Source organism: Galeopterus variegatus, unplaced genomic scaffold (genome assembly GCF_000696425.1).
Source record: "Galeopterus variegatus unplaced genomic scaffold, G_variegatus-3.0.2 Scaffold1344, whole genome shotgun sequence".
Lineage (NCBI taxonomy): Eukaryota > Metazoa > Chordata > Mammalia > Dermoptera > Cynocephalidae > Galeopterus > Galeopterus variegatus.
In genome coordinates, this window is record NW_007727455.1 from 52,790 (window position 1) to 67,944 (window position 15,155).

The following is a 15,155-nucleotide window of genomic DNA, read 5'->3' on the forward strand; positions in this document are numbered from 1 at the left end:
CCAGACAGTCAGCAGAAACTGCAGCTAATTTGGAGAAGATTCCAGGAGCTGGAGGGGCAGTTCTCAGATTCCAGATGGTCATTCGTGGAGCTGGTCACTTCCGGTGCTGAGTCCAGAATCTCGCATATCCTAACAGAGCCAAAAGCTGTTTGCCGAGGGATCTGAGACAGGCCAGCCCATGCTGGGGCAAGAGCACTTGACCTGACAAGGCCTGGGGTCACGACAGGGAGGGGGTTTGTGGGAGGTGGGAGCTGCCTTGGGCCTGGCTGGAGAGCACTCTGCACACCCACCTGCCTGCCCGTGGGGGTTCTCCCATGGTGAGGTTGTCAGGAGTGAGACAGGAAGGCCCCCTACTCTTCAGACACGAACAGCCTCATCAGCACTGTCTAAATAGCACTTTGCACTAATGTGGCAATCGTGCGCTTGAAATATGGCTAGTGTGACTGAGGCACTTCATTTTTAATTGTGTTTCATTTTAATTAATTTACATTTAAATTGAAGCAGCCAGATGTGGCTGGCAATACTGTATTGAACACAGTGGCATTTAGCTTAAGACCCAGACTGGAGGTGCAAGCCAGAAACAGGAAGGCCAGTCTGCGGTTTGTACAACCAGGAGGGCTGACTTGGGCAAGAGTGGGGCCCTCAGGAGGGGGTAGGTAGGACACTGGCTTCATGGAGGAGAGGCACACCAGTTCCCAGGGTCAAAGTGCTTGCTCACACGTGTACATACCCTCGCCTGTGTGTGAGCATAGGGGTTGGTGCCTGGAAGCACCCATAGATACATTTTTGTGCGATCTAGGAGTCCCATGCTTGTGGGTGATCCAGGAGTCTGTTCATGTATGTACATTGTCTGGACTCCCAGGCACATGCAGATGGCGGGTATGTTCCCAAGTGTCTGTGTGCCTGTGCACCTGGCAAGCCCCCCGAGGGCCACTAGTCCAGCAGGTCTTGCAAGAAGGCCCACATGTACTGGTGCATCTCCTGAGGGTTGCTCTGTGGGATCCAGTGCCCTGCGCCTGGCAGGATGTGGGCCTCCAGCCGGCCTGGCACAAAGCGGCTGCCGATGGCTCCCACCAGCCCCGGCTCCAAGTAGGGATCTTTCTCTCCCCACAGCAGCAGCGTGGGTGTAGCCAGCTCTTGGGGCTCCAGGGGGAAGTTCCTGTGGCAAAGCAGACAGATAGGCAGAAGGATGGCTGCAAACCGCCCCCCCCCACCCCCCCCCCCCCGCCCCCCCCGCCCCCCCCCCCCCCCCCCCCCCCCCCCCCCCCCCCCCCCCCCCCCCCCCCCCCCCCCCCCCCCCCCCCCCCCCCCCCCCCCCCCCCCCCCCCCCCGGGGCTGGTCTCACCTGAAAAGGTTCCGGTAATAGTTGAGGGGCCCAGTGAGGCCACCAGGCTGTGAGAAGTCATAAAGGAAGGCCTCAAGCTCGTTGGGGGTCAGGTGTGGAATGCCCGTCTTGCGGTTGGTGAGGGTGGTCTTCAGGATCTGGACACACAGCAGGACTCTAGCCTCAGTGCCCAGGCTGCCCAGTCCCAACCCACTATCTCCCCACCCCCAGGCCTTCACCCCCTGTACCTGGAAGTCAGACATGGACAGCAACTTCTCAGGTAGCCAGGGAAGTTGGAACAGGAACATGTAGTTCGAACGGAAGAGCTGGCCGATGTGGCGCACAGAGTAGTCTGGGGTGATGGGGTTGGGGGTACGGACGTGGGGCCTGAGCCTGGGGTGGTCCCACACCCCTGCACACACCCAGGTCAGGCACATGGGTCTCAGGAATGCCACCACTGCCTGCCTGAGTCTATGAAGACACCCTGCTGGCCCCAGCACTAGCTTTCCCCTTGCCAGGTGGTCACTGTGTCCACAGAATGAGGGTACCTCCCTCGGCAGCTCTCAGGAGCCCCCACAGCCACTGAGATGCTTCCCCCGCTCAGGCCTGGATACATTTGTCCTGCTCCATTCAACCAACATTTATTGGGCACCTACTGTGTGCCAGGCCCTGTTCTAGACCCTGGAGACATAACAGTGAATGGGACAGACAGAACTCCCTGTCCTCGGGGAGCTGACAGTCTAAGGGGGAAGACAGATAAGAAACAACAATAACAAGAAAGAGAGAGGGCTGGCTTGGGAGCTCAGTTGGTTACAGCGTGGTCTTATAAAACCAGGTCAAGGGTTTGGATCCACATACCAGCCAGTCACCCCCCAAAATAAAGAGTGAGTGCACATGCACAGTTACGACTACAATACTGGGAATTAAAATCAGGTGATGTCACAGACCTGATTTTAATTTAGAATAAAATGGAACAGAATAGAGAACCCAGAAATCAACACATGTACTTACAGCCAACTGAACTTTGACAAAGACACCAGGAACACACATTGGGGAAAGGACTGCTGGGAAAACTGGACATCCATGTGCAGAAGAATGAAACTAGACCTATACATCTAGCCATATACCAAATAAACTCAAAGTGGATTAAAGTCTTAAATATAAGACCTGAAACTATAAAACTCCTAGAAGAAAACAGTGGAAACACTTCAGGATGTAGGACTGGGCAAAGGCTTTATGAATAAGATCCCAAAAGCACAGGAAACAAAAGAAAAAAATAAACAAATGGGATTGTATCAAACTGAAAAGCTTCTGCACAGCAAAGGAAACAATCAACAGAGTGAAAAGACAACCTACAGAGTGGGAGAAAATATTTGCAAACTATGCATCCAACGAGGGATTAGTATCCAGAATATACAAGGAACTCAAACAACTTAACAGTAAAAAAACAAATAATGTGATTTAAAAATGGGCAAATGAATGGAATAGACATTTCTCAACAGAAGACATACAAATGGCCAAGAAGTATATGAAAAAATGCCAATGTCACTAATCAGGGAAATGCAAATCAAAACCACACTGAGATATCATCTCACTCCAGTCAGACCACCTATTTTAAAAAAGACAGAATAACAAATGCTGGTGAGGATGAGGAGAAAAGGGACACTTCTGCACTATTGGTGGGACTGTAAATTGGTGCAGTCTTTATGGAAAATGGTATGGCGTTTCCTCAAATAACTACAGATGGATCTTCCATACAATCCAGCAATCCCACTACTGGCTATACACCCAAAGGAACAGAAACCATCGTGTCAAAGGGATACCTGCACTCCCATGTTTATTGCAGCTCTATTTACAATAGCCAAGACATGGAACCAACCTAAATGTCCATCGATGGACAACTGGATAAGGAAAATGTGGTATATATACACAATGAAATACTACTCAGCCATAAAAAAGAATGAAATTCTGCCATTTGCGGCAACATGGATGTACTTAGAGAAAATTATGTTATGTGAAACAAGCCAGGTACAAAAAGAGAAATATTGCGTGTCCTCACTCATAGGTGAGAGCAAAAGGAAGGAAGGAAGGAAGGACGATCATAATAACATCTTGAACTTTCAGGAGAGAACAGAACTATGGTTACTAGAAGGCGGAAGGGAGGAGGGGAGTTAGAAATTGGTTAATGGACACCAGGAATGATTATGTTTCATAATGATTAACATGCTAATTATCCTGATATGAGTGTCACACATTGTACACAAGTATTGTTATTCAACTCTACTCCATAAATATACATAATAAACTATTTTTCTTTCTTTTTTTTTTTTTAAAGATGACTGGTAAGGGGATCTTAACCCTTGGCTTGGTGTTGTCAGCACCACGCTCTCCCAAGTGAGCTAACCGGCCATCCCTATATAGGATCCGAACTCGGGGCCTTGGTGTTCTCAGCACCGCACTCTCCCGAGTGAGCCACGGGCCGGCCCTTAAACTATTTTTCAATTGAAAAAAAGAATCAGGTGCTGTGACAAGCATTGGGTAACCAGAGACAGCATCTCATGCTATTGCAGTTGTTTAGTTGTCTATGTCTTTCCTGCCAGAAGAAAGCCATTTAACTTTCCTTGCCTCAGTTCCCCCCAACTGTAATATGGGAATAGTAACACTTTCATAAGCCCAGGAGCCTTGAGTAGGTGACTGTATGCAGGTTCCCTTACCTGTAAGTGCTCAAAAATGTGGGTTACTCCTTTAGATGGAGGAATGCCATGGGGAAGGGACCCAGGTTCACTGCTGCACCCCCAGCCCCTGGCGTGTTGACAGGTGGACAGAGAAGTGTAAACACAGACACACGCTCCCACACATGGGCACCTCCAAGTGTCCCAGACTCCCCAACACACCTTGGTACACCGACATGGGGGCACCGCTGACCACAACCATCCTCTCGACCAGGGAAGGGTAATAGATGGAGAAATTCCAGGCGACGAGAGCACCCCAGTCGTGGGACACGAGGATGCACTTGGAGTAACCTGAGGTCAGAGGAGCTGCTGTAAGTGAGATGCCAGGTAGGGGTGGGGGAGGTGGGTCCCAGCAGGGCAGAAGCACTGAGAGATGGGCCTGTGCAGGATGTCCGCACCCAGGCCCAGGATGACATCCTGGATGTCTGCCATCAGCAGATCGGTGGTATAGCAGTCCACGTTCCGTGGAGCATCCGAGGAGCCATAGCCACGCAGGTCCACAGCCACGACGTGGAAGCGGTTCTGGAACTCCCGGAGCTGGTAGCGCCAGGAGAACCTGCCAGGTGGGTGGGGACAGAGGTTGAGTCAGGGCCCGTGGGCTGCTCTTCCACCCTATGCCCAGCAAGGACCTTTGGCAACCCCACCTTCCTGCTCTGGACTTCCCAGAAGGGAGAATAGAGAAGCCAGGCAGAGGCCAGCTGCATCCTGGATCCAGGGCAGCCTCGGCCTCAGCACCCCTTAGTCCCATCCCTTCAGGGCCTACAGATCTTGTTGTCCCAGGGCAGTCACCTTGCCCCCTTGCACCATCTGGGCCCTACAGTCGGCCGGCCCTCAGTATCGATGGGTTGTGCATTTGTGGATTCAACTAACCATGGATCAAAAATATTCGAGAAACAATTGCGTCTGTACTGAACAAGTACAGACTATTTTTTCTTGTCATTATTCCCTGAAGAATACAGTATAACAACTATTTACATACCATTTACATTACATTAGGTGTAATAAGAGATGATTTAAATCTTTCTTTACGGGAGGATGTGCACAGGTTATACACAAATACTAAGCCACTTTCTATCAGGGACTTGAGCATCTGCGGGTTTTGGTATCCGAGGGAGGTCCTGGAACCAATCCTCCACGGATACCAAGGGGCGACTGCATACGCTCTGCGCCCGCCCCCGGGTGCCCTAGCGGTCCGAGCTCCACCCGCCTCCAGTCCCGTGCGTCCCAGACATACCAGTTCTCGGGGAAGCCGTGTAGAAACAGCATGAGGGGCCCATTGCCACGTCCAGCGGAGACATAGTGCAGGCGCAGGCCCGAGCTCTGGAGAGGACACTGTCTGAGGCCTGGCAACCTCTCCCCCCTAGGCTTGAGCCCCCCGCCCCCGACCCCCGACCCTCTGCGCCGACCCGAATTTGGATCCAGCCGCTCCCTCCCTGCTCGCCGTCCCCACGCACTCACCTTGAGGCTCAGGAAGCAGTGCTCGCCCAGCGCGGGGTCGCTCCGACAGGCGGGGGCCGCGCGCCGGGGGCGTCCGCAGCAGCCGCGCCGGGGCCGGCACAGCACGTGCGCGAGCGCAATGCCTCCGTACACGGCCGCCGCCAGCAGCGCCGCCGCGTACACCAGGCTCCAGGTGAAAGCGCGCAGCAGCTGCAGCGCCAGGCGCGACGGCGCCAGCAGCGCCGTCACCACCAGCTCGGGCATGTCGCCGCGCTCCGGGACGACGGCGGCGGCGGCGCTGCGGTCGGGGGCTTGGGTCGGGGACACCCGCAGCAGCGGCGAGGCGGGATCCGGGCTAGGGTGCCCACCGCCTTTGGTCCGGAGCCCCTCCGTGACGTCGGGGCCTGCAGTACGCGCCGAGGGAAGAGGCGGGCGGCTCAGACCGAAACCACCACCGCGCACGACTCACCTAAGTGCCAGGTAAACACCTGGGCGCGACGGGGACAGGGAACAAGGCTCGGATGCGGGGGCGGCTCTTGCGAGGATGGTGGCTGGGGAGGGGCTTTGGGGGAAAAGAACAGTGGGCGGGGCCTAGGAGGTGCCCTGGTGGGACTCCCGCCGCGGGTGGGGGGGTCCAAAGACAAGAGGGAGATTGGGAACCCGGGCGAACCGGGGGGAGGGGGCCCTGGGTGAAATGGGAGGAGCCTGGGGCTAGTGGGCGTGGCATATGCAGAGTAGGTGCGGCCTACGAGCCGGAAAGGAGTGTTGTAACGGATAGGGGCGTGGCTCGTGAGAGTGGGCGGTGCGTGGGTGGAGCCTAGAAGGGGTGGGGCCGAACATTGGGCGGAGAAGGCCGGAGACTGGGCTGCAATGGCTTGGGGGCGGGAGCCGGACCAATACGCTGGCGGTCGGTCTGGAGCCGGGCCAATGAGACGGGGGGCGGGGCCAGAACCTAATATGTCCGGTCAGGCGGAACCGGAAGCGGAAGAACCGGACAGGCAATGCTACGGCTGGGAGGAAGAGCGAGGCGAGGGCGGCCGCAGCGGCCTGAAGAGGCTTTGGGAGCCCCGGCCGCCGCCCCCGGGAGCTCCCTGCCCCAGAGCGCTCGACCCTCCCCCCGGCCTGGCTCCGAGAGACCTGGCAGCACCTTCACCCAGCCCTGGTTCCAACGGCGGGTCCAGCGCCCTTGGCCCGGCGCCGTCTCCGGTCGGCCCAGCGAACCCACCGACCCGCCCCTGCACGGCTGTGGTTGGACGGCGGCGGCACTGATGTCCAAACGACAGGTTCTGGCCCGGGAGTCAGTTGGCAGGTGTTGAGACCCAAGCTCCGCAGATGGCGGTCAATAGAAGCGGGGAGAGCCTGACTCCTAGGGCAGGCCCGGCTGGGGAGGAGCGGGCCGATTGAGTCACTGGCCTTCTCCCCGAGAGGAAGCAGGGCCGGGCCAGGCCGGGCGTGATGGGCCCCGGGGTCACAGAGCCTTGTCCCTGCTAGAAGCCAACTTCTTCCTTCTATTTTGCAACCTTCCCCTAAGATGCTTAAACATCTTGGGGAAGCCCATCATTTAACCCTTATAGCAACCCTATTACTATTATCACATCCGTCTATTACAGATTCCTGTAATTCGGTGATGAAGTCATTTGCCTAAAACCAAACATCTGGCTAAACAGCAATCCAGAAGAACTTACGGAGAAAAGCAGCTACCTATGGCTCCACCTCTCCTTCCTCCCTTGGACGCTTTTAGCTTTCTTCTGGGAGTTACATAAGTTATCTCTAAATGTGCTTCTGTGATTACTTCCTGATTTACCAATTTGGGGCATTGACTGTCTATCATCACTGAACGAGCCATTTCCTTTTTCTCTATTGGTTTCCTCTAACTTTAAAAACTCCACCTGTTCCTTGTCACCTCCCACCCCCCCTTCCACTGTTACCCATATATCTTTGTATTGTCTGGGCTGCTAAACGTGCTGCCCTGGGACCACAGTTAAGTCCATGGATAGCTACTTTAAAGGTAAAAACTTGTATGTCTTTATGCCTCTGTAAACCGTGTGCCTCAGAGTCGAATAGACATTACAATTACGCTGCTTACGTTGTACAAACTTTTGACCTCCCTAGACTTCATCACTTGTTTCTTTTCTTGCATAGTTAGCCTTTTATCACAGCTTTAGTTTCCTTAAGAGTTTTCATCAAATCAGTTACCTGACAACTTGAAGTTCCCAGGATCTCTCCTGAGTCCTCTAATCTGGCTGTATGGATGATGAGTGTCTGGTGATCTCCCTTCTAACACTGACCCCCGCCCCACCTCACCCCCTCCTCTCAACCCTCCCTCAAACAAAGACAGCAGTAGTCACAAGAGGGTAACTTTATATTCAGTACAAATGTTTATTTTTGCAATGAGAACTGCACCAAAAAAAAAAAAAAAAAAAAAACCCTTTAGTATATAAGTGAAAAGTCTACGAATTCCCTTCTACAAATGTCTAAAGTGTTTAATACAAGTCTCAGATTCACTGACATAATTGTTGGCCAAGCGATCCGTGCATACAGTACAGTGGGGCTTGTACACACCTCTTACTCTTGTATAAGACTAAAATTTCTAGTACTGTGGGTGGGATTGGGAAATGGCTGGAGAAATTAAATAGATCCCAGTTCTAATTACAACCCAGTTAGAGAAACACCCATCATGGAGGTGTGGAGAAGGCCATAGCAGAGTTAAATCTTTAGCAGGAAGGTGCAGACAAAACTATCTCTCCAACTCAACAATTGGACACAGCCTGGGGAAGTTTCTGAACAAAACAAGGAACAGAAACAAGGGGGTGGGATATGAAAGAAACCCCAAAGAACCAAAATATGTCACACGTGAACTGGCACAGTGGAGTATGGGGAAGTGCCTGGGGTGGGCAGGGACACTGAGGAAGTGGGAGGGCCTCTGGCTGGATGCCTGAACTATAACCTTGCTGGGAGGTTTGGCAGATCCCAAGCACAAGACAATAAAGGACCTTTGAGGTTGAAAAAGGGGGATGTGGGCTCATAAACAGTGCTAGAAATGTTTCCATTTGTCTCTGCATATATATAAATTATATATTTGTATCTTACACCTTAGGAACTGTTCTCAGGTGCCACCCCTGCCTTGTGGCTGGGGCATGTGCATATAGGTGGGCACACAGGCAGGGCTGGCAGGGAGGCCATTGGTGGACTTTCTCGGGCATTCCATGCCTGCGTGTGTACGTGCATGGGAGGTGAGTATCCAATTTGGGAGGATGTATGCTTGGATCTAAGAAAATCTGGTTAACCCTGAGCTTAAATGAATGGAGTTAGGTAAAGAAAATCAGGTGAGAGAAGTGGCCCAAGTCCTTTGGTGAGTGGGGGACCAAGATGGAGGAGGGTAAAGAATACTGTCTGGAGTTTGGCCAGGGTTCTGCTGGAGCACGGCACCCACCTGGCACAGCTTCAGCTTGGACTGGCAGCTATGAGTCTGAGCAGCTCCTGCCACAAGGAAGACAGGGATAGGCCACAAGAGAGGAGCTACGTGGCCCCTGATGGTAGTTCTTGTACAGAGGTGGTCTGGGGTCCGGGGAAAGGGCCCCTGGGCCTAGCCTAGGCAACAGTTGGTTCACAAAGAAATGTCAGGGAGACGCCAGCATTAAAAAAGAGAGATGTGTTTATTCCATGATCAGTACAGACCAAATGCATATTCCCCGTATGAAAGTCAAACCAGTCAGTGACTCCAGAGTTTGGCCAACACTGAGGCACCAGCATCGTGGTGTAGAGTGGGTTCTCATGGCACGCATAACCTCAACAAGGGCCCCGATTATAAAATTAAGGAAAAAAAAAAGTGTGAGAAAGAGCAACCGGCTAGTTGGGGCCAAGTGCTGGGCAGGGGAGCCTCTGCCTCAGTTTGCGACCCTCCAGTGCCGGGTGCCCACCTCGTCCCCTGGCCCTTCCTTTCTTGGTAAAAAAAAAAAACAACACAAAACAGATTTGACATTAAAAAACAAAGAAGAAGCCAACAAATGGAGGGGTTGGGGAGGGGAAGGAAAAGAAATCGCAGCTTTATGGTTTAATAATTAAAAATAGACTAATAAAGTTTGAAACTGAGTAAAATATAGGCAGTTTTTTTGTGGGTTTTTTTTTTTTATGGATTTTTTTTGAGTTTTTCTTTTACACCTGTTTGGTGGAGTCACCAACAAACTTCAAACAAAGATATGCCAACTATGTTCACTATACAGTACAGCCACGGTCACACACTACCCACAGCGCGGTGGTAGCCGCCGCTCAATGAGGAGACGATCACACCATTTGGAGATAAGCAGTGCCACTGTGTCTGGAGGAGAAGAAAGAATTAAAAATAAAATAGAATTCAACAAAAAATATATATATAGGAAAAAAAAGAAAACCCAGAAACACAGGTGGGAAGAAACTGACTTTGGTTGGTGGCCTCACTCCCTAGGCAAGGCCCACCCACACACTTGCATGGGACATCCACCTCGCTCCGATTGCCATGGACACACACACACCTCCACGGCACTATTCCCTTTTGCACAAGCGAACACAGAGAGCGGCTCTCGATTAAAGGCTTGTGGGGGCAGGGAAGGGGGTGGGGTCTGTTCAAGGCAAAGTCAGTGCCAGCAAGGAGGTGGGCCAGTGCCTCGCCTGCCTCCAGCCCACACGTGCCTGCCCTGGCCTCCTGGGAGCTGGTGGCGATGGCTGGGGTGTGGGGAAGGACTCCTGGTGGGCAGGATGTCACGAACGTCACGTTCTTGGGGACAGAAAGCCAGTCACGGTGGCGGTGGCAATGATGTCCTGTGTATATTGTGTAGACATTTGGCGGAGAGAAGGGACTCTGCCCCGCACACGGGGAGGCAGGGCTCGGGTCCGGCCGGCACTTGCTCATCACGAGGCGTGCTCTGAGCTGATGTCCTGTGAGGGGGTGGCGGGACATCCCTCTGGCTGGCTGTAAGGCAGACAGGCTCTGCGATCCTCAGCTGCCCGTCAGGCCCGCCCCGGGCATAGCATGCAGGAGGGCCAGGTTCAGAGACACCCCCTGGCCGCTGCTACCGCCTCCACCGCCGCCCCTAACACTATGGAAAGTCAACGTTTTGCCAGAAAATCAAAGTCAGAGGTCACCTAGGTGCTCTCAGAAAAGATTTTCTTCAAATATTGACAATAGATCACTCTGGAAATTCATGTCAATGGTAGCTGCCATCTGGAGGGGAAAGGAAGGAGGGAGGGAGTGAGGCAGGGTGCCCTGCCACTTCTGCGTTTCCAAACCTTACCTCCCCAAATGCCCAGTCACCAGCATTGGGCCCTCAGCCTTCCCACCCACCCGCCGCCAGCCTTCCCTACCCCTTCTGTTCCCTCAGCACCCAACCTGGAGCCTCACGGCACTCGGGCCATCTAAATCTGAGCTTGCACAGCCTCTGAGCCCAGAAGCTGCTGGCCCATGCAGACCAGCAGAGTCCAGGATCCCAGCTCCTCTACAGTAGAACCCTGCCAGAGGTCCTCACTAGGGCCCCAACTCACTGCTTCCCGGCGCCTTCGCTCCTGCTCCCGCTTCCGGGCCAACTCCCTCTGCTGGTCCAGCATGGACTGGGGCTGGGAGCTCTGGGCCTGGGGGGCAGCTGCGGCAGCCACTGCGGCTGCTTGCGCCTGCTGCTGTTGCTGTTGCTGTTGTTGCTGCTGTTGCTGCTGCTGCTGCTGCTGCTCCTGCCGCTGCTGCTGCTGCTGTTCCTGACGCCGGCGTGCCTCCTCGTGGGCTCGCCGGGCCTGCTCTAGCGCGTCCTCATCCTCCCTGCTCCTGGGCACAGCAGGGCCCCCAGTCAGCCCAAGGCCCGATGTGGTCCTGGGAGCTCCCGTGCCCAACCTGGAGTCCCCACCCACCTCATTCGCTCCTGCCGCAGACGTTCCTTCTCTTTCTCCGCATGCTCAGCCTGTGCCTTCAGGGCCTTCTCACGCTCCTCCTTCTCCCGAGCAGCACGTCGAAACTGCTCGAAGCTATCGCTCGATGACTTGGCTGTGGAGGATGGAGTGGTTGGATGCTTCTGCACCAGGCTGGCCCAAGAGCCCATGTTCTTGATTTTCAGGTCCTGCAAGGCAGAGGAGTGGGGGCAGGGGTGTGTGTGTGAGGGACCTGTTTTGCCAGCAGGGCAGGGTGGGACCTGCCCACCCTTGTGCCTCCCTGGAACAAGGGGCATAGGACATTCAGAGGCCTAATGGCCCTACCTTTTTGGGCGCAACTGGTGTCTTCGGCTCCTGTTTTTGTTTGTCCTTGTCAGGAGCTCCTGGTGGGGGTGCATTCTGCTCAGGGGGCCGGATCACAGGCCTCCCAACATCCACAGGCTTCATCTCGGGCCCTGGAACACAAACAGTCCATGGGCCTGAGCTTACCTTCCCCCAGCAGGGCATGGTCCACCGGCCCCACAGCAAGCTCACATCCAGCACAAGCCAGAGGGCCTGAGCCTCAGCTGTGGGTGGGGAGGGCACTCACTCTGGGGCAGGTGGACAGGGGCCTTGATGCTCTCCGGATGCTTGGGGGGCTCCGGCCGCAGCGAGGGGCTGAAGGGCTCGCTGCGGATGATGGGTGAGTGGATCTTCTCCTCCTTTACCACCACCAGGGGCTGGGGCTGGACCACAGAGGCTGCGCGCAGCTCCTGGGATGGCACAGGCACGGTGGGAGGTGAGGCGGGTGGACGCCCCCAGTCCCAGCCTCAGCCTGTGCTTGGCCCTGGGGGCCATGGCCCAACCCTACCCTTTACCTGTTTCTTAGGCTGGACGTTTTGCTGGGGTGGAGACTGGTGGGTCAGGCTCTGGAACTGTGACATCTGCGGGGAATGTATCATAAGCGGGGAGGGAGCTTCGCGGAGGTGACCTAAGAGAGGGGACAAGGAGCATATCAGGGGGCTGGTGTAGAGGCCACCAACCCTGGAACACTTGGGCCTAAAGGGACAGACTTGATGTAGAACGAGCATGCAGCCAGCCAGGCACTGGGGCAAGGGTCCGCAGGACAGGCTAGAAAGAGTGAAGACCCACAGAAGATACTGGGCCTGCTGAGAACACAACTCCCCCTGATCAGCGGTTGAGCACTACACATGCCCCAGTTCGTCCAGCTTGTGCGACTGCTCAGTCATGCCCCCAAACTCAGTGTGCAGTGAGGCTTTCTGTCACTAGTCCTGGCATTTGAAAGACACAGATCCTGATACATTTGTTCTCGGGTGAGGTCTGGGTAGCAGCACTTTTCAAAACCTCTCCAGATGGCTTGGAAGTGGGGCCTGGGTTAAATATGAGGGACATTGATAACCCCACAAAGCTCAACCCAGGCCCCAGCCTTTCTCCCCATGTGGGCTGGCCCATCAGGATGGCTGCCAGCTCCCGGTCCTGCTCCCTGACTCAGCCTTTGTGCCCACAGAGGGTTAAGCCTAGAACTGGCCTCCACACCTTGGCAGAGCAGGTAGAACAGGTCCTGGGGCTCTGGCTCTTTCAGGAAGTGAGCCAGCCCACCACCTGCATCCAACCAAAGGCTGGGAGGGACACAGGCAGTCACGGGGTCCACATGCCTGGTACAGGTCAAAGGAGCCCTGGAGAACCCAGCTGTGGGCCTTTGGGAAAGGAACAACAGAGCACTGAAGACCCACTGCTCAGCTTTACTGGGGAGGAAACCAAGCCCTAGGTCCCAGCGAGCTGGCGCCTCAGAACTGGCAGCAAGCTGGGCTGTGTCCTGCCAATCCAACACACTGACAACCCTTTGCTTGAATCCACGCAGGAAAAGGGCCTCACTGCCCCACCACACTTTGGCTAGCTCCCACTCAGGACAAGCCACACTGTCCACAAGAGGAAGCTGCCTTTCTGCAATCCCCTTGCTCCTACCTCAGACTGAGCAATCTAATGTGGCTTCACGTGCCAGCCCTTCACTGACCTCCTCGAGGGCCTCCTGGACAGCGGTACCTATCTTCATAGGCCTGGGGCAGACCACAAGGCTCCAGGTGTGTTGGACTCTCCTACCCCTCTCTAGAGCCAAAACTCACCCATCACTCCAAAAGACATCACAGTTGCTCAGAACCCATATGGAAGCAAGGCCCACCCTGTCCCTGCAGCCCACAGCCCACAGCCCACAGCCCTGGTGGCTGGTTTTGCTGGTCTTGACATTTCCTCGACTCCATCAGTCAGGACCACTTTGGACACTGCCATCCCTGTTCAGTGCTGAGAGGCCCCGGTTCCAGCCTGCAAGCAATCCACAGGCACATGACTGAGATAGCCACCCATGTGAGCAGTGCCCTCAGGAGCACCTGCTGCTGACCTGGACAACAGCAGGCTCTTGGGCCTGTGGGTTTTAGGAACCGCCCACCTGCTGGTGGCTTTAGAGGGAAGGCCCAGTGGTTCGGGAATGGCACCTAAAAGCTGCCTGTGTGCCCAGGGATGCCCGCTGAGCCTCCTTGGGAGCCCAACAACTTGACTTTTGGCCCAAAGCCTCCAGCTGGGTTCCAACTCACACCACTCCCAATGCCCCATACAGGCTGCAGGAGCTCGGGTGGAGGCCCAGGGATTTGAAGCAGAGTTAGCCAGAAGGGGCCTGCCCTAGCTCCAGTCTATCACCTTCCCCTGCAGGGAAGCCTGGCCTGAGAACTGGGTGAGAACATGCACAGCTGCACAGCTGCACAGCTACCAGGCCCAACACCAGTTTTTCCCAGGAAGAAGAAACAGCTGCTCTTGGTTCATGCATGCAGCAAGCCACTTGGCACCTGGCAACTTCTGCTGAATTTATGAGTAGTCATGGCCCTGCCTACTTGTTCAATTTGTAGGCAGCACCCAGGGCACCCCCAAAACAGACAGCATGGGCTACACTGCTGAGTCCAGGAACCTCTACCCAAACCCTTAAAAAACAAGTGCCCAGGAAAGGAGACTGGGCATGGCTTGACCACTGCTAGAGATTGAGAGCAGAATGGGCAGGCCTGTGGCTCACTTGGGAGACTGTGGTGCTGAGATTGGGAGCAGAAGATGGGGACGATTCCTGCGTGGGCTGTGAGATACCCTTAAGCTTCAGCCCCAGTGCTCCCCAACATGGTCCTGGCCCTGCCTAACAATGCTGAGAGCAGAGCCTGCCCCCACTTCCAGATAGCCCCCACTGCCCAGGTCTGCCCCTGGCTCTGCCTGGCCCTCATTCCCCACCCTGTTTACTAAGTTAGCTCCTGCTTGTCCTATGGTCACCTTCTCCAGGAAGCCTACCCCGAACCCCAGAGATGGACCAGGTGCCACCCTCTGGGACTCCTGGCTTCCCCACCTAGCAGGGATCATGGTGCATTGTAATGCTCTTGACCATGAGTTCTAAGAGAAAGGCCAAGTGGCCTCTTATTCTGGGTGATCTCAGCTTGTAAGACAGACACCTAATAGACCTTGCAGCAAGCACCAATGCATCTCCTTTCAGCTCCCCTCCAGCTACCCAGAGCCTCTGAGGCTCAGCTCTGAATCCACTGAAGCCTTAGGCACAAGATAAAAACCTGGCTTCTTGAGGACAAGACTGTGGATCCAGCACCAGCCTCCCCAGAGCCCAGGGGCTGGGGCCACTTACCAGTTGAGTAGGGGTCCGACTTGTGGTGCCGGGGTGAAGGGTGATGCTGGATGACTTGCTGAGGCTTGGCGGGCTGCGGCGGGGGTGGCTGCTGACCTGGGGGTGG

At 54.9% G+C, this 15,155-nt stretch overlaps 2 protein-coding genes across 2 annotated transcripts in view; both read right to left on the reverse strand.

Annotated features, from left to right (window-relative positions):
• Window positions 1–444: 444 nt before the first annotated feature.
• On the reverse strand, window positions 445–5,938 carry EPHX3 (epoxide hydrolase 3). Its single transcript, XM_008576386.1, has 7 exons — window positions 5,515–5,938; window positions 5,291–5,376; window positions 4,455–4,612; window positions 4,219–4,347; window positions 1,573–1,676; window positions 1,346–1,482; window positions 445–1,159 (listed from the first exon to the last, which is right to left on the reverse strand). Exons 1-7 carry the CDS (start codon window positions 5,755–5,757, stop codon window positions 934–936), a joined length of 1,083 nt encoding a protein of 360 aa, XP_008574608.1. The 5' UTR covers window positions 5,758–5,938; the 3' UTR covers window positions 445–933.
• A 3,192-nt stretch (window positions 5,939–9,130) lies between these two features.
• The window catches only part of BRD4 (bromodomain containing 4), a 53,059-nt gene continuing 47,034 nt past the window's right edge, over window positions 9,131–15,155 (reverse strand). Inside the window, exons 18-24 of the mRNA XM_008576403.1 lie at window positions 15,050–15,145; window positions 12,243–12,355; window positions 11,975–12,137; window positions 11,710–11,840; window positions 11,368–11,573; window positions 11,011–11,284; window positions 9,131–10,693 (exon numbers count right to left, since the gene is read on the reverse strand). Coding sequence (XP_008574625.1) covers window positions 10,625–10,693; window positions 11,011–11,284; window positions 11,368–11,573; window positions 11,710–11,840; window positions 11,975–12,137; window positions 12,243–12,355; window positions 15,050–15,145 — 1,052 coding nt within the window. The 3' untranslated portion in view covers window positions 9,131–10,624. The remainder of the gene's footprint in view (window positions 10,694–11,010; window positions 11,285–11,367; window positions 11,574–11,709; window positions 11,841–11,974; window positions 12,138–12,242; window positions 12,356–15,049; window positions 15,146–15,155) is intronic.

Excerpts from the sequence above, each read along its gene's own strand:
- EPHX3 (XM_008576386.1), bottom strand. The coding sequence starts at position 5,757 with ATGCCCGAGCTGGTGGTGACGGCGCTGCTGGCGCCGTCGCGCCTGGCG. Across the intron at positions 4,613-5,290 it reads CACGGCTTCCCCGAGAACTG|GTTCTCCTGGCGCTACCAGC; the intron begins GTATGTCTGGGA and ends CCCACCTGGCAG. Across the intron at positions 1,160-1,345 it reads TATTACCGGAACCTTTTCAG|GAACTTCCCCCTGGAGCCCC; the intron begins GTGAGACCAGCC and ends GCTTTGCCACAG.